This window comes from Felis catus, chromosome C1, assembly GCF_018350175.1.
Source record: "Felis catus isolate Fca126 chromosome C1, F.catus_Fca126_mat1.0, whole genome shotgun sequence".
Taxonomy (NCBI): Eukaryota; Metazoa; Chordata; class Mammalia; order Carnivora; family Felidae; genus Felis; species Felis catus.
In genome coordinates, this window is record NC_058375.1 from 27,521,576 (window position 1) to 27,545,062 (window position 23,487).

The 23,487-nt window shown below is 45.2% G+C and overlaps 1 protein-coding gene across 3 annotated transcripts in view; it reads left to right on the forward strand.

Moving 5' to 3' along the window:
- The first annotated feature begins 2,315 nt into the window (after positions 1-2,315).
- AGO1 (argonaute RISC component 1) overlaps positions 2,316-23,487 on the forward strand; it is a 37,309-nt gene continuing 16,137 nt past the window's right edge. Inside the window, exons 1-12 of one of the 3 annotated variants that reach the window (XM_019836650.3) lie at positions 2,316-2,564; positions 7,687-7,870; positions 11,299-11,419; positions 11,855-12,036; positions 12,438-12,574; positions 12,799-12,933; positions 13,084-13,171; positions 13,780-13,927; positions 17,714-17,833; positions 18,200-18,331; positions 18,460-18,593; positions 21,674-21,858. In XM_019836650.3, the coding sequence (XP_019692209.1) occupies positions 2,540-2,564; positions 7,687-7,870; positions 11,299-11,419; positions 11,855-12,036; positions 12,438-12,574; positions 12,799-12,933; positions 13,084-13,171; positions 13,780-13,927; positions 17,714-17,833; positions 18,200-18,331; positions 18,460-18,593; positions 21,674-21,858 (1,591 nt within the window). In that variant the 5' untranslated portion in view covers positions 2,316-2,539. Of the gene's footprint in view, positions 2,565-7,686; positions 7,871-11,298; positions 11,420-11,854; positions 12,037-12,355; positions 12,575-12,798; positions 12,934-13,083; positions 13,172-13,779; positions 13,928-17,713; positions 17,834-18,199; positions 18,332-18,459; positions 18,594-21,673; positions 21,859-23,487 lie in introns of those variants that run through there. The other 2 variants (XM_011284734.4, XM_019836651.2) reach the window with 2 other exon arrangements.

Genomic DNA, 23,487 nt, shown 5'->3' on the forward strand with positions numbered 1-23,487 from the left:
CAGCCACTTTGGAGATGGGTCAGAATAGTAACCAATGGCTTTCCATAAAGTTAAGTGTGAGGCTTGGTATTTACAACAGGGGATTCATACTCTTCTAATGGAATGCTGAGCTTCTAGCTTAGTTGTGCCAAGGCAAAGGTCTTGCTATTTCTGAGGTTGTTTTGAAGCCATCTGTTTCAGAGTCAGATCAACCCATATTTACTGATCATTCTAGGCATAGCTTGCGCCAGGCACTAACAGGGGACAGAGATGCATCTGATTTGGTCCCTGTTCTTCAGGAGCTTAGAATATAGTGCAAGAGGCAGACAGTGATTATGATAGTGGCTAATACTTTGTCTGCATCCTTCTAGGTACTTTTCTAAGTCCTTTATATGTATTAACAGCAGCCCAATGAGGTAGATGCTATTTCACCCCCTAAAATGGGAGAGGAAGGAATTGAAATACAGAGAAATTAAGTAATTTGCCCCCTGTTACACAGCTAGTAAATGGCAGCACCAGGATTAAAGCCAAAACAGTCTGGCTCTAGAGTCTTTGTTCTTTATACTGTAAAGCAATAGTTCTCAGAGTGTGGTTCCTAGATCATCAGCATCAACCTTATCAGGCAACTTATTAGAAATGCACCCTGAAAAAAAAAAGAAATGCACGTTCTTGGGTCTTACCCAAGACCTACTGAATCACAAACTCTGGAGGTGGGGCTCAGCAATCTATGTTTTAACAAGCACTCCAGGTGATTCTGATACTTGTATTTGAGAACCTCTGCTAGAGAGAAGCAAGGCACACTATGGTTAGTATCAGAAATTAATCTTCCTATGGGTAGAGACTGGGTATGTTCTCTCTCTTAAGTTCCTAGCCTTCTGCACAGTATCTAGTGTAAAGTAGGCATCAAAAAATATATATGGGTGAATACATATGAATATATGGGAAAGTTACCACTTCTCAACTGCAGCTGACTGAATGGGAGGAATTGTCCCAGGCACTGTGAGACTAGCATGGAAGTAGTTGTGTTACTTTTGGCAAGGTATGAACTAGCACCAAGGATCTGCACTAGCACAAGGAGCCTTCAGAATGGCAGAGTCATGTGAGAGCAAGTCAGGAGGTAAACATGTCAGGACTTGGTGAACAGCTGAATGGGGGCAAGAAACCAGGAGGAGAAACTGTCGGTTCTGGGATGAAGGCACCATTTGCAGAGAAAGGAGGCATAGAACAAGCACATTTGTGGGGGAAAGATAAAGAGTTTGATTTTGGACTCCAAATTTGAAGTGCTGGAGATCCAGGTGGAGCTGTCCAGCATACACTTGGAAATATGAGTCTAAGACGTGGCTGGAGATAGAGATTTGGAGAGATAGTTGAGCCATAAGAATGGATGAGACCTTCAAGGGAAAAGTGGAGGGAGAAATGAAAAGAGAGCTGGATTTGAAACCACAGTGAACACTGTTATTCAGTGGGGCAGAAAGGCAACAGGGAGCCCTTGAAGAAGACTGAAAAGGATTTAGGCAATAGGAGACCTCAGAAAATTATGGAGTCTATGTAAGGCTCAAAAAGGAAGGGGAGGCCAGTGTCAGATGCCACGGAGAAATAATCAAAAATTATCTTTTGGATTTTGACACTAAAAGTATTTTAAGTGACGTGGTGAGTGCAGAAGCAGATTGACCGAATTCAGGGGTGAGCTCCGGATGAAAAAGCGGAGGCAGGTTCTTCCAAGGTCCCACAGATTGAACTCTGTAGCCACGCTTAAGTTGAGACTGTGACATCTTCCAGCGTAGGCAGGGTCTCTTTCGCATCTGTGGTCCCAGCGCCCAGCACACGGCCTGGAAGAGAGGGTGGCGTCAGTGAGTTCATTGACTAGGGACGGAGAAAGGCTTCGCGGAGGCAGTCTCTTTGCAGCCGAGGCTCGAAGGATGAGGGTGATTGGGAGGAGAGGTGGGAGGCAGGGCCCCTGGGTGATGGGGTGCTCCGAGTGTGTGAGGGGGACCTGGGAATGAGGTGGGGTTTCTGTGATGTGCGTGTGGTTGTGTGCAAATGGGAGGAGGCTGTGTGTAGATTTGGAGAGACCTATTTGGGTAAAAGACACAGGGCCAGAGCTGCTGCGGGGTGGGGGGGGGGGGGTGTTTCCCCTGCTCCACCCCACTTACGCTGCTGCGCGATTCCGCGGCGCCTCTACCGGAGCCCTCCCGCCAGGCTGCATGGCGATGGGTGACCGCCAGGGGCCGCTGCCTCGGGTCCCCGGTGCTCCCGCCCCTCTCCATTGGCCTTTGTTGCCGTCGGAGCGCCCCGCTTGACTCGTTCCCGTCCGCCCCCTGGGCCTGGCGGTCGCGCCTGCGCACTGGCAGCTGGCCGGGCGCTCGCTGGGGGAGCTGCTGCAGGCTCCGCGGCGGCGGCGGCAACGGAGGCTGCGGGGGCAGCGGCGCGAGCGGCCGGGCTTGGGGGGGGGTGCCGAGCCCGGCCCGGAAGCCCGAGCAGCTAGAGTGCTGGGTACCTAGGCCCCTCACTCTGGACTCCACAGTCTCCGGGCCGCCTGACCTCCACACGGGTATATGGGATGGAAGCGGGACCCTCGGGAGCAGGTAAGGGCCCCTGGGAGTGGGAGACGGTGAGTGCCCCCAAGGACCGGGGGAATTCCCGCGTGAAGAGCAGGATTTCCGAGTGAGGGGAGGTTTCCTGAGTGAGGAGAGGGGCTTTTATGGGATGGGGGGCCCAGTTTGAAGGTGGCTGTGTGCAGTTCCGGGGGAAACCTTGTGAAGGAAGCCCTGAGACGCGGGCCGTTTATCAAAACCGTTTATCCCACTCCTAGAGGTGGGAAGTAATCAGGGAGAAGGGCCTGAATGCACGTAAGGACTCCGGGAGATCCTGGGAGGCCTAGGGAGAGGCCCGGCAGGTGGCAGGGGGCGGGCTCCAGGTGTCCAGGATAGGAGGGGGTCACACAGATGGGCCCAGTGCTGCTGCATGCCGGGGGCGGGGGCTCATCCAGGCTGGGCTGGGCTACTGTCTCTTGGGAGAAGGCGCCAGAGCTGGGCTATGAGCTCCGCCCCAGCCGGGCCTGACGCGGGGGCGAGGGTCAGGGGGCGGTGGGTGGGGATCCAGTCCCGGGATTCCCCCCGTTGAGTCTGGGGAGCTGGAGCGGAGGCGCCTGAGCATGCGCGAAGGTGGCAACTTGAAGGGGCTGCCCGAAGTGGTGGGGGCGTGGCTGCCCGAATCCCCCCACCCCCCACCCCGCCTGATTTGGCTTGGAAAAAGGAGCCCGCTGATGGGATGCATTCTCTAAGGTTAAGCTGGCAGAGTGCAAATGGAAATTATCCCCTTCCTCATCTATGGGGCTCTTACACTTGATCTTGGAAACCCTCAGTCACAATTTGCCAAGAACGGGTTGAAGGAAACTGCCAAAGTGCCGCCTTATGTCACTGGGATGAGGAAAGACTAGGACCGAGGCAATGTTCTGGCGGCGAGTCCTCCTTAGAAAAGGTGTTGGTTACTGAGGGACCAAGGCCGGGACCAGGTTTACCTGAAAGGGGTTGTCTGCCTGGTTTCCTCGTTTGTGGTCCAATAGTTTGTAGACATGGGATCTTTTAATCCAAAGATTATGATTTTTCCATTGAAATGTCTCCTCAGGTGATAGCCTAATGTCTTCCTATATTTTGTGGCTTCTGTTCCCCACTGGGTAGTTTTTCTTTTTCCTCTCTCTGCTCCCAAGAAACTGTCAAGGCCATGACATTAGACCCAAGGTTGCCAAGCTTGCCCTTTGGGGGAGGGGGAATCCCAGGTGGTAGCCTTAACTCCCTGGTATTCACAAGCAATCAGGAGGAAAGGAGACGAAAACAGGAGAAATTGGGGTAGGGTTGCCTCAAGAAGACCAGAGTCTCCAGGATAGGCTGTGGGGTAGTGGGACTTGCTGTGTCCTAGGTCTTTTTACCCTTTGATCAGAGGAGCATTCTGGATCTGGGAATCCTTTAGGTCTTGTCTCACTACCTCCTTCCATTTGCTCTAGAGGTGGATATAGGATTTCTATTTAGGACATGAATTTCATTTCTGGTGGAAGAATCTCATTTATGCCAGATCTTAACTTCCTCAAGGAAATAGCTCCTACCAACGTACCCAAGTTATCTGTTTAGTGATCTGCAAGTACTTTGTGACCACTTTCCCCAAAACAAAACCAGCCTTGTAAAGGCTATGTAGGTAGGTCTTCAGGTAGAGTGCAGGGAGCAACTGCCTTCAGAAAACTGCTTCCTCCTTCCCTCTGGCTTCTTTCTCCATTCTAGGAACTCTCCTGGTTTTCTAGGCTGGAGACTATTTGCAGCAACCTGTGTACTAGAGTAGGAGGAGGTCACAGAGGTCCAGATGGATTGCTGGGAGCTGGCACTCATATCAAACTGCTCATGATTTCTCCTGATGAATTCCTAATGGACTCTGGGGTGATGAAGAAATGGACTTTTTTGTTTGTTACAAGAGATAAACTTCTAGGGAAGGGACTAGAGCCTGGTATCTGGAGTTGGCTGTAGCTTAGTGGGACAGGCTTTGCCTCTTCAAAAGGTGTATTTGGAATTCATCCTGGAAGCTGTGAACGGCAGGAGCCTATAACTGCCTGCTTCCTAGGCCCAGGCTTTTCTCTTGGAAGTTGGAGGACACAGTACACAAAACTAAAGGTATTGGTGCTAGCTTCACTGGACTTATGTCCCAGTGTGTTTTCTGTACTCAGGTGTGTTCCACTCACATATACTGGATTGGAAGTTCCAGGAGGGTAAAGGTAATGTCTGATTTATCTGTGGAAATAGTGAGTGTCTAGGCCCTGAAACGAAGTACACATTTAGTAATTGAATCACATTCCAGTATGAACATAAATGGTTAAGCACATATATGGATATCTAATAAGTTGCATATACTCATGTGTGGACAAATTCTTTTTCGGAGAGATTGGCCTCTTAATCTTTGCTTACTGGACGGCTACCCCAGCCTTGAGTTTGTGTTTTGAATAGGCAGTCTGGCTCCTTAGGAGGTATGTGGGCCTCAGAACTACAGGGAAGGAATCTCTGAGCCAGACCTTTCAGCTCTGTTACTTTTCCTTCTCAGGGCTGGTTGGGATGGGGGAGGAGGAGTGTCCCTTTCATGGCCCCTCCCTCCTTGCTTTTGTCTGCAAGGAAGGGCCCCGCCCCTTTCCCCCAAGGCCCAAGCTTTGTCCTCTGTGCTGGGGCCCTCATCTGCATCACAAAGTGGCCGTCTGTCCCTGTCTGGGTTTGAAGGGAAGTGTCTCCCTTTCTCAGACTAAAAGCTGGGGGCAGGGTGGGGTAAGGGGAGGACTTTGTACAGCTCTAAGGCTTGCAGGGGGATGGGATGGGAGAGAGGTTCTTCCTTTTGCCTTCCCTAGTTTGGGGATGAAAGGGAAGGTGGGGGTTCTGTTTTCCTAAAGCTTCCTTGGAGTGGAGGGTGCCTAAGGCTGAATTTGGTGTGTAGTCCTGTTTCTGGGGAAGAGAAGCCTTTGAGGCTAGAGTGTCTGTCCCATCCCCCATTATTTCTACCCAGCCCCCAACTCTAGGGTATGTCTTTTTCCCAAGACTCCACAAATGATTATTCAGCCTGGGAGGCTAAGGAGATGAATGGAACATGAAAACTTGGGGAGGGGAAGGGTGTCTCTTACATCCACCAGGATGTTTATCTTGTTCAGGGTTTATAATTGTTTTTGAGCAGTTTGCAGGTGTTTTGTGTTTGTGTGCTATACATGCTTGTGTGTTCTTTGTGGTGTGTCTGAGGATCTGTTTGTTCATTCATTTATTGCCTGTATGTTGAACACCTATATGCTAGGAGGCAAGATACAGTCCTTGCTCTTGAATAACTCACAATCTAGGGTGGTGTGGGGTATGCATATAAAGGTAAACTGTCTAGGTGTAAGTGTGTGTTTAGGTGTCTATGACAGGAATGTGCCTTACTATGTGTCTGCATCTATCTATTGCTTGTGTGCAATTTCTGTCCAGCTCTTTCTGGGATAGGCACCCAGGTGCTAGTTAGTAGTTAGGCTTTCACTTGCCCATATGGCTGAGTCCTTGAAGGCCTTTTTCCCCCAGGCTGAGGCTTCATTTTTCTGTCTGTGTTTCCCTGTCTGCAGAGTGGGGCTGGGCTTGACAGGTGGTCAGAAGGAGACACAGCAGCTTAGCTCTGGGAATCGTGCCCCTCCCGTGAATGGTTCTGACCTCTTCCTGACCCCTAGCTGAGGATATGCCCCATCCCCCCAGCCTGGCCGACTGTGAAAGCAGAGCTCTGGTGTTGGGAGGTTCTGGGCTAGTTTATCCCTCTCTCCTCCCACCTGGGCTGGTCCTCTAATGGCAAGGACAATAGTAGCTATGGACAAAGGCTTCTCTTAGACAGCTTCCCTTTTTACTCCCTTTCCCCTCAAGCTAGAAAATAAAACCAGGGGCAGCAACCTAGCTGGTGGGAAGAGAGGAAAAGCAGTGGGAGCTGGCCTTGCCCTAGCCTTTTCCCAAAGGGCCTGCTCTATCTTGAAATTGATCCCTTCTGCTACTGTCTGGGCCCTCTGTGTGGAAGGAGCTATGGCTGTGGAGAGCACCTTGTATTCTCCTTCCTGAAACAAGTATCTCATTATTCTCTAGCATGCTAATGGCCACCTCTCCTTCCCAAGTCCTCTACTGTAGCCTACTCTTGCCTCATTCTCCTGTGTTCTGCCAGTCTTCATTCCTAGCTTTTTCTTTTGAACTTTTTTATTTATTGTCTCCCCAACTGCAGCCTTATTTCTTACTCACCTTCCCAACTCTAACCTATATGTTGCCCAGGCCCTAACTCCAGCCTTCCCCCCTTCCTAGATCAAGCCTCTTTCTGCTCTGACTTCCAATTGTGGCTCTTTGTCAGCTCCCTATTTCAGCCTGTCTCCTTTCTTTTGTCTCCAAACTGTTTTTTTTTAAGCCTTTTCTGCTTTTTTGTCTCTCCAACCTCAGCCTTTCAGTGGCCTCAATCCTTTCTAAAACACTGTCTCCCCTCACATCTCCCTAGCCTGACCTTCTTTGGATCTTCCTCCCACCTGCATTGCACAGGAGCATTAAGATGTTGCTGTTTCATGTTCAGGATGGTAATGAGTGAAGAGAGCATCTGGCTGGCAGAGAAGACAAGAATTCTTGGTCTACTAGATACCTGGTGGAGGCAGGTGTCTTTCTCTAAAATAAGGAAGAAAGTTTATTATTGGGAGCCAGATTTAGCCTCTCTACTTGACATATAATAGGAACGTATTAAATATTCACATGAATTTAAGGTAGATGACAAAGATAATTTTCCTAACTGGAGAGAGGTTTTTAAAAAAATGAATATGGAGAGACACGTGGTGGCCCAGTTGGTTAAGCGTTCAACTTCAGCTCAGGTCATGATCTAACACTTCCTGAATTTGAGTCCTCCATTTGAGCAGTGTAGAGCCTGCTTCAGATTCTCTGTCTCCCTTTCTCTCTGCTCCTCCCTTGCTCGCTCTCTCTCTCTCTCTCTCAAAAATAAAGAAACATTAAAAAAAAAACCCAAAAAACCAAAAAACAAAAAACATGGATTGACTGAGCCAGTGGAACCCTTCAGTTGGGTTGGGTAGGCAGGAAAGAAGCTTCCCCTATACTTTCCTGTTCCTCTTCTGGGAGGCTTTGTGCCTTCTTTGATCAGAATGGTAAGGAGATGCCAGACTCTACCCTCACCAGCCTCTTTGTTTTGTAGCTGCAGGCGCCTACCTGCCCCCCCTGCAGCAGGTGTTCCAGGCACCTCGCCGGCCTGGCATTGGCACTGTGGGGAAACCAATCAAGCTTCTGGCCAATTACTTTGAGGTGGATATCCCTAAGATTGACGTCTACCACTACGAAGTGGATATCAAGCCGGATAAGTGTCCTCGCAGAGTCAACCGGTAAGTGATACACATCTAAGCCACCAAGTCCAGGAGTCTTTACTTTCCTGAGTCTCAGAATCTTGAGAGGATCCAGAGAAAACTGGTAGAGTATGATATCACCAGATTCAAGGAAGTTTTTGAGGAGGTTTAGGTAAGGTAAATGTTGAAAAATATCATTGAATTTGGCTCTGTGGAGATAATTGGTGCCTTTTGCAGAGCAGTTTTAGCAGATTAGTTGGGCTAGTAATCTATAGTCAGTTGAGGGATCAATGGAAGGTAATGTGGTAGGTATTGTGAGAGCAGATTGCCTTTTCTAGATAGCTTACAGTGAAGCATGCGGAGAGAGAATATGTTGGTTAGAGAGGATTTATAGAGGTCAATACAATGTGTTGCATGTTGCAGTGTTTGTTAAAATGAATGAATGAAAAGTTTTTAAGAACGAGACATGGATATGCTTATAAACTGAGGAGAAGTTGTTGGAGAAAGAGGTTAAAGGTACAGGACAGAGAGGAGATGAATGAGTTTCCACTCATTGCTAAGTCAGGAGGACATTACAGGATACGTAGTTGGAGGAATTAGCCTTAGAAGAAGCAATATTTCTTTACCAAATTAACTAATTTCATTATTATTTGAAAACTACATACGTACAAAGTAAGGAAAAAGTTAAAATATTAAAAAAAGAATAGCAGTGAAAAATATCTTCTCTTATACTCTGGTCTCTAGTCCCTGAGTCCCTTTCCCTAGAGACATTCATTGTTACCATTCTTGAGTATGTTTCCATATATTTTTGTATGCATATGCAAGCGTATGTGTATATAGAACATTTTTTAAATGCACAAAATGTAGAAACCTATATGCCTTGTTCTGCACCTTTTTTCCACTGAACAGTATGTATCAGTACATGCATATCTGCCTTTTGCATAGCATCATAGATATTCCATTGAATGGATGTATTATAACTTATTTAATAAATCTGTTGAGGAACATTTAGGTTTAGCTTAAACTTTTGCTACAAAAGTGAAACTGTTGGATATTATTAAATATAGATACATTTTTTGCACTCAAATATGAATGTATCTATAGGATAAAGTTCTAAGAGTAGAATTGCTGGCATAATACTTTGAAAAATTTTGAGGGGTGCCTAGGTGGCTCAGTTGGTTAAGCGTCCGAGTTCAGCTCAGGTCATGATCTGGAGGTTTGTGAGTTTGAGCCCCACATTGGGCTCTGGGCTGACCGCTTGGAGCCTGAAGCCTGCTTCAGATTCTGTATGTGTGTGTGTCTCTCTCTCCACCTCTGCTCTGCTCATGCTCTCTCTCTCAAAAATAAACATTAAAAATTTTTTTTTGAGGGACACCTGGGTAGCTCAGTCGGTTAGCATTTGAGTCTTGATTTCAGCTCGGGTTGTGATCTTATGTTTTGTGGATTTGAGCCCCACATTGGGCTCTGTGCTGACAGTGCAGAGCCTGCTTAGGATTCTTTCTCTCCCTGTCTCTGCTGCTGCCCCTCCCACCCCCATTAAATAAATAAACTTAAAAAAGAAAGAAATTTTGAGATATTACCAATTTTTGTTTTAGGGTAAGTTGTACCAATTTATACTCCCATCATCAAAGTATCAGAGTGCCCCTTCCCATAACTGCACCCATCCAGTATATTGGATTTTTTTACCTTTGGAATTATGATAAGTACAAAATTATATCTTGGTCCAGTTTTATTTTCTAAAAAATTTTTAAAGTAATCTCTGTGCCCATTGTGGGGCTTGAACTCACAAGCCTGAGATCAAGAGTTGCATGTTCTACTGACTGAGCCAGCCAGGTGCCCCAGTCTTGGTCTAGTTTTAAATTGTGTTTCTCTAATGAGTGAAGTTGAATGTATTTTCATATTTTTAAAAATTATATATGGAAGGGAAATTTCAAATGTGAGAGGAAAAATAGGAAAAGAGGTGTGCATATGTACATATGTTTATATGTCTGGGAACTTGAAGGTATCCTTGCCTATTTTGTGCTATACTATTTAGTAATTAGAGGTGTTTTGTTTTGTTGTTGTTGTTTTTAATGTTTGTTAATTTTTGAGAGAGGGCACAAGCTGGAGAGGGGCAAAGAGAGAGGGAGACAGAAGATCTGAGGCAGGCTCTGCACTGTCAGCACAGAGCCCCATGCTGGGCTTGAACCAATAAACTGTGAAATCATGACCTGAGCTGAAGTCCTGAGCAGGAAAGGGACAGAGAAAGAGGGAGACACAGAATCTGAAGCGGGCTCCAGGCTCTGAGCTGTTGGCACAGAGCCTGACACGGGACTCGAACTCATGAGCCGTGAGATCATGACCTGAGCTGAAGTCAGAGGCTTAACTGACTGAGCCACCCAGGTGCCCCTAGAGTTGCTTTTTGATTGGAGGTAGGAATGGGTTCTGGGGTTAGAGGGTAGAGGAGAAAGTTTGGCAGTCTGTAAGGAATGAAAGTGATTAGGGACATTAAAGAGATTGCTCGGTAGCACTAAAGCCTAATTGGGATTGAAACCATGTGCTTATAGTTGCTTACAATGTACAATTTGAGTCTTTTTATCAGTAGTATTTAAGAGCTTTGGTTTAGAAAGTGAAGAGGTCAGATAGTTGGATGGATGGTATTTTGAAGGCTAGATGGGCACTCTGGGATCTTAGTGGCAGAGGACAGGAAGTGAAATCAAGAAAGAGATGATAATGAGGTGATAGTGGGGTGGTAGGACTAAGGGCTTCAGAGAGATGGACGAGATGGGGTTCTTCTTCCATAGTTTAGTCCTATTGTAATTCAGATCTCTTCCTCTTTACCTTTTTTGTTTTTTTTTAATGTTTATTTTTTGAGAGAGACAAAGCATGAGTGTGGGAGGGGCAGAGAGAGAGGTAGTTGCAGAATCTGAAGCAGGCTCCAGACTTTGAGCAGTCAGCACAGAGCCCGACATGGGGCTTGACCTCACCAACTGTGAGATCATGACCTGAGCCGAAGTCGGACATTTAACCAACTGAGCCACCCAGGCGTCCCTCATCTACCTTTTATATGTCTCAGTTCGGGGATTGGAGCTGTCTGGATTCTATTCCTGATTCTAGATAGACCCTGGGAGTAATCCCCTTTCCCCTCTGCCTCCTTCTCTGCTCAGAAGGCACTCGTACCTACCTACTCTTTTAGATCCTTCAGAGTCTTGAGATCCTCTAGAGATCTGAGAACCAGAAACATCCCTTGATAGCTTGTTAGAACTGTAGAATTTCAGGCTTTGCTCTAGACTTGAATTAGAATCTCCATTTTAATAGAATCTCCAGGTGATTCATATGAATGTTGATGTTTGAGAAGCACTGCTATAGAGTAGATGAGATTAGAGTAGCTGTTAGGAGGGGATGGACATTACCTGAACGTTGAATTACTTCCAAGAGCTTGAAGTAGTAGTCTCTCAGCTTCTACAGGCTGCTCCTATCCCCCACAGGGAAGTGGTGGAATACATGGTCCAGCATTTCAAGCCTCAGATCTTTGGTGATCGCAAGCCTGTGTATGATGGGAAGAAGAACATTTACACTGTCACAGCACTGCCCATTGGCAATGAACGGGTAAGTTGGGAGTCAGACTAGACCTGTGTCAGGGGTCTGGGGTGGGACAGAACTCGTTTAAGCCTATTAGAGTTTGGCAGTCTAGAAATCCTTTTCATCTTTTATGATGAGAAAGTGTGTATTAGGGTGAGGGATGGGTAGATGGTGATGTTTATTTAGCTTACTGTATGTCTGTCCCTACCCAAACAGACTGAGATTAGACTTAAAATAGACCTAAAGGACTTCTGCTAGGTGTGGTTGAGAGGGACAGAAGCACTGAACTAAGGTGGCTAGAGACTAAACGGCTGAATTTCCTCTGAAGTCTTCACTGTGAGCCCCTATCAGTTTAAGGAGCAGATTCTTGGCAGATCTGTGTGGTTGAGGACAGTTGGGGCAACACCAGGAATGTTGGATTGTTGGAAAGCATTGGCAATCCTTCACTCCTTTCTTTTGAAGGTTGACTTTGAGGTGACAATCCCTGGGGAAGGGAAGGATCGAATCTTCAAGGTCTCCATCAAGTGGCTAGCTATTGTTAGCTGGCGCATGCTCCATGAGGCCCTGGTTAGTGGCCAGATCCCTGTTCCCTTGGAGTCTGTGCAAGCCCTGGATGTGGCCATGAGGCACCTGGCATCCATGAGGTACTGGGTGTAGTTAGTATCTGGGCTAGTAGTGGTGGCAGAACTGCTATGTGGGGTTGGGGGGTAAAATGAGCACATACTAAGGTCCCACAGTATGCCTTTCAAATAAAACATTCTTTGAAGCCCTACCATATGCCAAGTGGTATGCATATACATTTAGGTGGTTTAAAGCCTTGGCCCTGTCCCTTTTAGATATCTTTGGACCTTCACCCCATCTGTCCCTGCAGGACAGAGAAAGGATAGAGACTTGCACAAGGTCAGTCATACAACTAGTAAAGGATCAGAGCTGGAATTAAAGCCCTGGTGTCCTGCCTTCCAGGCCAGGGCTCCTCCGTGCCCAGGATGCCTCACAGGGTGGGGGCCTGTGCCCGAGGGACCAGTTCTCTGCCTGTCCCTGCCAGGTACACCCCCGTGGGCCGCTCCTTCTTCTCACCGCCTGAGGGCTACTACCACCCGCTGGGGGGTGGGCGCGAGGTCTGGTTCGGCTTTCACCAGTCTGTGCGCCCTGCCATGTGGAAGATGATGCTCAACATTGACGGTGAGTGGGGAGAGCTATGGAGCCAGGGGCACCCTGAGTCCAGTGACCACACTCCCAGCCTCATCCCTCCCAGCTCTGCAACCACACTCCTAGTCTAATCCCTAAAGCCCTGGTACCCCTCCCCCATCCCGATACCCTATAAGGAAGAGGGTGTAAAGAACAGTGCCTCCATTTATACTGAAAGACTGAACCTAAGTTGAGCTCTACCCACCCTGTCCCCACAGTCTCAGCCACTGCCTTCTATAAGGCGCAGCCAGTGATTGAGTTCATGTGTGAGGTGCTGGACATCAGGAACATAGATGAGCAGCCCAAACCCCTCACGGACTCTCAGCGTGTGCGCTTCACCAAGGAGATCAAAGGTGAGGACCCAACCAGGTGGGGAAGGGAAACGGCACTACTTTCTCTTTAGTCCTAAAAGGAAATCCCCTTGGGATATGTTCAGGGGAGAGGCCAAGCCTGGTTGCATGAACAGCCTTTTCCAACCCTGACTGGCAGTGTGTGTATCCCAGGTCTGAAGGTGGAAGTGACCCACTGTGGACAGATGAAGAGGAAATACCGTGTGTGTAATGTTACCCGCCGCCCTGCCAGCCATCAGACGTGAGTTGACAGGCTGCTAAGCCATACCATTAGTGGAAGAGAGCTGATATTTCAGCATACTCCTTTCACTTCCTATGCCCTCCCCCATTGGTTCTGAGGATGAGCCCTGTTTTTCAAGATAAACTTTGGTATCCCTCCTCCAACCTTCCCAGATCCTTGATACTCTCCTTACCATTTTTACCTTCTTGGTCTCCACCTCTCCTCCTTGGTCCTTTATTATGGAGCAGGAGTCTTCCCCTGACTGCTGTCTCAGTTCTGTTCTTTCTCAACTTACTCTTCCACCTGAAAGAGAAAGCTAGGCTCCTGGGCTCATCCATCTACCTTCTTGACCTTAGACTACTGGTCTGTGAGTGCCTATTGGATACTGGGCTTTATGCTCAGCACTAGAAATGCAAATGAGTCAGATATGGTCTCGACTGTTGTGGAACTTGCCTCTCAAATCTTTGGCTTTACTCTGGGAGCCCTGTATTGCCTGCTTTCCCATGAGTGACAATACTCAAAGAGTCTGGATAGGGATGAAGGCAAGTCTGGGACTTCCCATGGTTGTAAGTCTAAAGAGATGGGATTAAATGCTGGGCCCTGACACCTTTTTCCCTTTACCCAAACAGGTTTCCCTTGCAGTTGGAGAGTGGACAGACTGTGGAGTGCACAGTGGCACAGTATTTCAAGCAGAAATATAACCTTCAGCTCAAGTATCCCCACCTGCCCTGCCTGCAAGTTGGCCAGGAACAAAAGCATACCTACCTGCCCCTAGAGGTGAGGCTGCCAAGTAATGGCTGGGCTGGAGAATAAGCATTGTACCTGTGCACTGATCATAAGAGTTCTGTTCTTCCATTCGTAGTCTCTTACTCTCATTTTGAAGTTAGGAAAATTGACATTCTGAGAGGTATAAGGTCATTCTGTGAAATGTAGGCCCCATTCTTACCTGCTACGTTCTTTCATTATCCCTCATCCTGCTCTCATGTTCTTTCAGGACTGCCAGGCAGAGGTAAAAGCTGTGTTTACTATTTAATAAATAATTAGTTCATTCAGGACAGATATTTCAGATACCCACATTCATGTCCTTTTAATTTCTCTTACCCTGTCTGGAGCTGGGGATCCTAAATGACCTAGAGATGTAAGTATACCTTATTTTGCAGAAAATGGAGATAGGTATTACCTATAACGTGAATTCTATTCATGTTATCAATGTGATGATCAATGTGTCCTTTTGAAAAAGTTTTAGTCCCAAGATTGATCGTATTTTTATGCTTCAGACCTTTGAAATCCTGCAGTTAAAGAATAGTAATGCTATTTAAGCCATAGAATACAAATGCAGAGTCATTTGGCTGTATTTGATTTGGTATACACACACTAGCCAAAATGTCTTTGGAGAAATTATTGCTGACTACTTCATTGTTTAGTCTAGTGCTACCCAAAATGTGGTCTGTAGACCAATAGCATAGATATTACCTGGGTAGGAGCTTGTTTGAAATGCAGAATCTTAGGTTCCACCTAGAACTATTGAATCAAAATCTGTCTTAACAGAATCCAAAGAGGACTCGTGAACATTAAAATTGGAGAAGCACTAACCTAGAATGACATCTTACTCTGTTCCCATAGCAGGAGTCAGATAGCTGGGACCAAAGCTCAAGCCTTCTGTGAGCTTCTAGGATTAAAAAAAAAAAAAAAATTTTATGTTGATTTCATTTTTGAGAGACAGAGAGAGACAGAGTGCAAATGAGGGAAAGGCAGAGAGAGAGGGAGACACAATTCAGAGAAGGCCGCAAGCTCTGAGCTGTCAGCACAGAGCCTGATGCAGGGCTCAAAGCCGTGAACTGCAAGATCATGACCTGAGCCAAAGTCAGATGCTTAACTGACTGAACCACCCAGGAGCCCCTAGGATTTTAGAACTAGCCAGAGGGAATTAGGCTGAGAAGTGATGAGATCCCAAAACCCAAGAACTCTGACTTTAGTTAATAGCTGATGATACCTGGAAAGTGAGAGGAAGGCAGTATGTTCTTTTGAGGTGTAAACAAGAGTCTTCAGGGACAATCCCAGCTTAGGCTATCTACTGTAAGCTAAATTATGTTAAATATATTGTCAGCAAATTAACATTACTTTTGTTGAAACATTAGTTTCCAAGGGGAATAATTTATATAATGTATATTTTTATTCTTGTTGTTTGTTTATTTAACAAATATTTATTGAGCTCCTACCGTGTGTCATATGCTCTTTTAGGTGCTGGGAATGTAGAGATTAACAAGACAGACAAGGTCCCTGCTGTCACGGAGCTTACGTTCTAGAAGGGGGAGATAGACAATAAATTGATAAATAAGATAGTTTCAGATGGTGGTAAGTGGTATAAGAATAATAAAACAGATTAAGGGGATAGAGGTAAAGGAGGAGGGGGTTGGAGAGCCACTTTCGTTATTGTACTCAGGGAGGTCCTTTTGTAGGAGACATTTGAGTCCTAAACTATGAGATAGAACCAACCTCGTAATAACCTGAGGGAAGAACCTTTCAGGCAGGAGGTAAATAATAAGTACAAAGGCTCTAAAGCAGCAGGGAACTTGGATTTTTTGAGAAATAGAGAGAAGGCCATAGTGGCTGGCGTATGGTATATGAGGGGAAAAGTAGTAGGGGATGATTTCAGAGAGAGGTACAGGGTCTTATCATGTAGGCTTTTATAGCCAGGTGGGATTTTTTTAAGAATAACTTTATCGAAATATAATCCATATACCATAAAATTTACCCTCTTCAAATGTACAATTCAGTGGTTTTTAGTATATTCAGAGTTGTATAACCATCATCATTATCTGATTGTAAAACATTTTCATCATCCCCAGAAGAAAACCCATACCCATTAGCAGTCACTTACATTTCTACTCTCTACCAACCAGCCCCTAGTAACCACTAATCTATTTCTGTCTTTGTGCATTTGTCTATTGTGGACATTTCATATGAATGGAATTATATATGGCTTTCTTTTGACTGGCATATTCACTTAGCATAATGTCTTCAAGGTTCATTATACTGTAGCATGTGTCAGAATTTTCCTCCTTTTTAAGGCTGAATAATATTCTATGTATATGCCACTTTTAAAAAAATGCATTCATTCATTGATGGACACTTAGGTTGTTTCTACTTGTTTAGCTGTTATGAATAATGCTGCTATGATTATATGTGTACAGTATTCATTCTAGTCTCTGCTTTCACTTTTTTTGAGTATATACTCAGAAGTGGATTTACTGAATCATGGTAATTCTGTGTTTAATTTTTTGAGGAATCCCCATACTGTTTTCTACAGTGGCTGTACCATTTTACATTCCACCAGCAATGCACAAGAGTTTCAATTTCTCCACATCCTTGCTTTAGTCTTTTCCTAGTGTTGATTCTGTAGCTGAAATCATCAATCAAGAATGCTACAACTTTAAGGTGCTTTTAAGAGAGCAACCTCGTAATTTTTGACAATTCTGGATTTTTATTAATTGAATTGACTAATTTGTGTATTCTTTGGGATATGGAATTTAAAGGCAGGTGACTGTTCTGCGTTTCCCTATCATTGTTCAGCATGAAGTTTGGCAATTAGAAGGAAAACCAGCACTTGCATAGTGTTGGCCCTGTGGGAACAAGTTATATATTTCATTTTGTCTGAATCCTCACAACAACCCCCATAGATAGCTAATGCTTTCTCCCATGACTGAAATTAAAGAAGCATAGTCTCAGAGTAGTTAAGAGACCTGCCCAAGGTAATATCACCTAGAAATGGCAAAGCTGGGCTTCAGATTCAAATCTTCCCAACCTGCTGGCTCTCTCTACTCTCCAAAAAGGTTTCCTGTTCATGGCATCCTGAATATAGTATATTGGGGAATGGAAGTCTTTCACATTGCTAGAAAGTCTTTTCTAATCTCCACTGTGTTCTCTTGGGCCCCAAACAGAGGAACACATGACAGGATATTCCTCACACCAACAGAGGATGCTGTCAGCCAACTGAGACAGTGATTTCTGTAGTCCAGGGCTCAGTGATCATCTGTAGGCTGGGGCTCAAGCATTAAGAATCATTTCTAGTTTTCCTGGTGAGTTGCAGGGGAGCAACTGACTGCTTGTCACCATTGGAGAGCTGTCTATTACCTTAAGAATCCAGTTTGTGTATATTGAGTTTTTTAGTATGCAGAAGAGCTGTTTACTGGGTCATTTGGTAAATAATAATTTATGCTAGAGTTTACTGAGTGTTTACTGTGTTCCACAATTGTACTCAGTCCTTTAAGTGCTTTATTTTATTTAGTCTCCAAACAGCCCTATGAGTTTGTTTCTGTTCTCCCCAATTAACATGAGACCTGGGCCCAGATCTGGCTCTGGATCCCAACCTCTTAATGACAAAGTAGCTATATTGCCTTTGTATTGCAAGTGGATATTTTCTAACTTACCTATCTCTGCACAGGGGATTTTGCAGTCCCCTTCCCAGGGCTGACAGCCAAGGTCTCTTCCCTTATTGTGGGGCTCTGGGTACAGGGTGGACTGTACTCAAGCCAGAGCTACCTGTCCTTCTCGTTTCCTCAGGTCTGTAACATTGTGGCTGGGCAGCGCTGCATTAAGAAGTTGACCGACAACCAGACTTCGACCATGATAAAGGCTACAGCTAGGTCGGCCCCAGACAGACAGGAGGAGATTAGCCGCCTGGTCAGTAGGGCTGCAGAGAAATGTATGCTTGGTTGCTCAGTCATTGGGGCCCCTGGTAGCATAGATGCTTTTCTGCCTTGGCAGGATCCTCAGGAGAACACAAGTCTGGATTTCTTGCCTGGGATTCCATAGGACTGCTCTTGTTTCTTGACCCTGTAGCTACTTGGCTTCCTATTTCTTTTTCCCTCCTGTATTACTTCCCTGTGTTATCCACTCCCACTTACTTCATTTTCCACTTTCCCCCCTTTTTTAGGGCTATTACTTGCCAGCCCCAGCTGCTCTTCAGGGCTTTCTCCTTGGGACCCAGAGGGTGAGCAGTATTGCCAAGCTGCTGCTCCCCTGAGATCCCCTTCTTTTGTCTTACAGATGAAGAATGCCAGCTACAATCTAGATCCCTACATCCAGGAATTTGGGATCAAAGTGAAGGATGACATGACGGAGGTGACAGGGCGAGTGCTGCCGGCGCCCATCTTGCAGTACGGCGGCCGGGTGAGCAGGGTCAGGGCCAGACAACATCTCTGGGGCATATGGTGGGGGGAGTTGGGTTATGTTTCCAGGGGCTTTTGTTCCCCTACTCACCTGGCTCTACTGAGGCTCACCTGGACGCCCCCTCTGCCTATCCCCAGAACCGGGCCATTGCCACACCTAATCAGGGTGTCTGGGACATGCGGGGAAAACAGTTCTACAATGGGATTGAGATCAAAGTCTGGGCCATCGCCTGCTTCGCACCCCAAAAGCAGTGTCGAGAAGAGGTGCTCAAGTAAGGAGGGTTGGGTGTATGGGTGGAAGGGTGGGAAGCACCTTAGAGCTGCCTACCTTCCCCTACCCACAAAGAGCCAAGATTTGTTCTGTAGTCTCTTCTTTCTGACTTTTGACCCTGCTTCCCTGTTCTTTCTGGCTCAAAGTTTTACCTGCTCCTTTTCTGTCCCATCTGTGGTCAGAAGTCTTGATGAGGAGCTGTATCTGTGTCAGAGATGATTTCAGGGCATGAATCTCCTGAGGGGGGCCTGAATTATTTTATTGTTATAATTATTAACATTGGTAGTAAATAATAGTAGTGATGACCATAGTGTTGTACCAGCACCATACCTAATTTTATGTTCTCTCATTTCATCTTCACAGTGAGTAGGTGGTGGTATTTCCATTTTCAGGAAACTGAGGCTCAAAGAGTATCTTGTACAAGGTTTGCATATCAAGAAAGTGTCAGAGTTGGGATCAAATTAGATCTGAGGTTTCTAAGTTTCTATTCCTCATTGGAAACAAAAGCTCATCTGGTTCTCTGAGCTATTCTCTCCCATACGTACAATTTTTTCATTCAAGTCCAAGTGACCTGAATTAGATGAACATGAGTTGTAAGGGCCTCTTAGCTACCTGTGGCTGAGAGACTAGGAATAGATGACAGCAATGAAGAAAATGATACAGCCAAATGGTTTAAAGGAACATTTTAGGGGAGTAATGGTCTTGGGTGAATGAATAAATAGTAAAGAAGTAACTGACTTTTCCCTGCAGTCTTATTATAATTATTATTATTTTTTTAATGTTTTATTATTTATTTTTGAGAGTGAGAGGGACAGAACACAAGCAGGGAAGGGAAAGAAAGAGAGAGGGAGACACAGAATTCAAAGCTTTCTGAACTGTCAGCACAGAGCCTGATGTGGGGCTTGAACTCACCAACTGTGAGATCATGACCTGAGCCAAAGTTGAACTCTTAACCGACTGAGCCACCCAGGCACTCCCCCTGCAGTCTTATTATTAATGAGGTATTTCAAATACCACAAAATTAACCCATTTAAAGTGTACAGTTGATTAGTGCCTGCATTCTTTTGAAGCAGTGGCTTCTTATTCACTCTGCATCCGGAATGGGGTCAGTGCACTCCTAGGCTGAGGAAGAGCTGGTGGAGCTGACCACTTTCGTTATTGACAAGGATGATAGAGCTTTGTGCCCTGGCAGGTTCAGCTGGCTTTGGGATTTTAATGAGAATTAGTTACAGTAGCACCTGATGAATGTGGGGACTCTGGCTGCCCTGCCTGTCCTTCTCCCCTCTGCTCTCACAGATGCACGACTACTACCATCATACTTACAGTTTCTTTTAAATGAGTTCCTCTTGTCTCCTTTCCTGGGTTTTTGGGACTTTAGCACCATTTGGGTCAAGCCATTCCTAGCCTCGGCCTAACATTGGATAGTTGGCCCACAGCAATATTGGAAAGGCTCCCAGCTCTCTGCCTTTGTGTCACCTTATTGGAAGATAAATCCTTTTGTGTGCTTCTCTCTTATTCCCATGTCCAGTTCGAGAAACAATCCATTGTTTTGGATATTTTGGGGTACAGAAACTAATAAACTTAGAATCTTGGAATTGGGAGTCAGTTCATCAGACATCCCATTCTCTCAGTATCCTCAGATGCAAGGGGTAAGAATATGGCTTGTATACCTGCGTCAGTGGTACCTAGTTGGATGTTTGGTTCTAGGCTAAAGATTAAAATCTGGGAGTCTGAAGGTATGGCAGTGGATGAGATTGTCCAGGGAGAATGTAAATAGTGAACAGAAGCTAAAGACAGAACTCTGAGAATCTAGAAAGGAAATAGAGCAAAGTTCCTAACTGTGTATGAGGGATGGGATCCCCAGAGTACAGGAAAAGGCATCCTTTCTACTGAGACAGAGGGAGAAGAGGTGGCTGTGGAGGTGTATAAATTGGTAATTGGGGATGGATGAGGGTGTCCTAGGGTCAACCCTCAGCATTTTACTTCTGGCTAAAGAAGTCTTGTTACCTCAGCTATATCACTTTTAGGACAGGATTTCAAGACCTTCTCCATTCTAGACTTCTTTAAACACATCGTGGTCCCCAGCACAGGACACAATATACCAAGTGTGATCTGGTGGTAGAGAGAAGATTGGGAATACCACTTTCTTTGAAGTAGAGACCCACTTATTAAATTTGACTTATTAAATTTGATGTTCCTTTATATCCTCAATCCTAGTTCCAATCCTGCCTTCTGATGTAGCCACTGTCATGAACTATCGTGACCTTCCTATCTAATTTATATATTTTGTAAACATATATATATATATATATATGCTTTTAAATTTTATATAATAGTATCATACTGTATTTATTTTGTGTGTGTGTTTACTAAATATGTTAAAAAATATTTATTTTCTTACTATATAGACTTTTGAATCTATCATATTGCTATTTGTATGGTATATAATGTCCCCTAAACAATTCCTTTTATTGTCTACTTGTATATTGCTTTTAATCTGAATGTAGGATTTTCACAAGTTAAATTTCCTGCTATCCATTTCAATTTGTTACTGTATTTATGTAGTTAGATTTTAAAAAATCTACATATGTACCCTTTCTTCCTTTCGTAGGGCAAAGCCCTAAAGCCAAAGAAAAGAAGCTTGTTTAATTATTTGCTCTTAGGTCTCAAAGAATCAGTAGGGGAGGAGGGAATTCATTTTTACTGAGCACCTCCTGTGCTGTGATCACTGTTGGAGCTTCTTTTAATATGAGCAGAAGCCTTTCTCTTGGGCATTTGCCTATTGCTATGGACTTAGTGCACAGGAATCAATTGCTGATTGGGACAAGGTGGAGACTCAATTCCCACAGATTCTTTCTCTGGGCTCCCTTGGCTCTCTGTTTGCACCATTAAATACTTAGCAAGCTTGGTTTTGTCCTACTCAACCACAAATGTGTTTTTACACTGGCTGTGATCATATCTCATTTATCTCAGAGTCTCTCAGTGGTTATCATAGTGCTAGGTACCTAAGATGGAGGCATTTATTCAGAGGTATTAAAGTGGGACTCACTGCCTCCTGTCATGATCATACTTGTGCTGCAGGAACTTCACAGACCAGCTGCGGAAGATTTCCAAGGATGCAGGGATGCCCATCCAGGGCCAGCCTTGCTTCTGCAAATATGCGCAGGGGGCAGACAGCGTGGAGCCCATGTTCCGGCATCTCAAGAACACCTACTCAGGGCTGCAGCTCATTATCGTCATCCTGCCAGGGAAGACGCCAGTGTATGGTACAGTTCTCTGGGGACAGTGATAATGAAGATAGGACTCTTCTCAGGGTAGCTCCCTGGAGGCTCCTAGGGAGGACTCAGTGTGGGTTCTTTGATCTAGCCAGAGTTCTTCCTTAATGTCATTATTCCTTTTATAGGAGAAATATCAGCCTATATGAGCCATTGAATCATCCCAGGTCCTGCTTACCTGCTCACACTCCATCCCAGTAACATTTACTGGGATCCTCTGGGTTCTGGTCTTTATGCCAGGCAAAGCTGGACCAGGTAGAGAAATGGGTCAGTCCAGACTCCTGTTCCTAGGAGTGTGTTGTCTACCAGGACATTGTAAAGCACACTCAAGTGGAATTTGTGGTGGCTCTGTAAGTGGTCTGTTGCCTGGGAATGACTTGGACTTCCTGAGAAGCTTTCTTCTCTCCCACTTTTAAGGAGAGGGGTGACAATATATAACCCTGGCACAGTTCTTTTACTCTCTTTTCCCTCCACGTCTCCAGTTTCAAAGGAAGAGCTGTTCCTCCTCTTACCTTGTTCAACCCTTGTATGCGCTTATTCCTATCTCATCCTGCTACTTTTGGGACTTCATACCCTTTAACCCTCCAACTTCTTCAGTTTCCCCACCCAAGAGCACATTACCACAATCATGCCATCTCCTTTAGCGTTTGTCTTCCTATTTTCTTGATTTTCTTCATCATACCTTTTGAATGTGTTCTCTACATTTTCTAGGCCATTTCCTCACCAGCTACTTACTCCTCCGCATCTTTCATCTGTCTTCTAACTTTCTCCTAAACTTCCCTTGCAGAAAGCCATCTGTGACCTTTCTCACTTCTCTTGACTTCTGATATTTTCTCCTGTCTCTCTCGAATTACTTTTGTCATTACCAGATATGCCGGGTATTTTCCAGATTTCTGTATCCTGCCTTCTCTGTCTTTACATTCTAGTGAAATTTTCATTTATTTCAGTTGCTTAAATCATCACCTATTATTATATGCTATCATGTATTATTAAAATCTTGATCCAAACCTTTACCTCTGTCTCTCATTTGTTGCTTTTGACCTTTTTCCCTTCTATAGGAGTTTATTGATTACCTACTATGTGTGAGAAATACTGTGCTAGGTCCTAAATGCGTTGGTGAATAAAATGGATATATTGTCTGCTCTTGTAATGTGTTTTGGTGGACCATGTCTTTAGTATCTTCTCCTGTCTTTATTAGTAAGCTCTTATCTTTACTTCTTCTGTGTTTGGCATCATAATTGCTTCTGAGTACCTTTATCCAAATTCTGGAGGCAGTCTGTCTTCTCGTTCCTTCATCTCCAGTGTTCTTTTTTACAGTTTTAAGATACATTCTCTGGTCTCCACCCATACTTTTCAACTTAATTTTAACATTTCTCGTTTTTCTTTTTTCATTTAAATGTTTGTTTATTTATCTTTGAGAAGGAGCACAAGTGGGGTTGGAGCAGAGAGAGAAAGAGAGCACAAGTAGGGGCAGAGAGAGGGGGAGACACAGAATACGAAGCAGGCTCCAGGATTCTAGCTGTAAGCACAGAGCCTCATGTGGGGCTTGAACCCACAAACTGTGAGATTGTGACCTGAGCCGAAGTTGGGCACTTAACTGACTTAGCCACCCACGTGCCC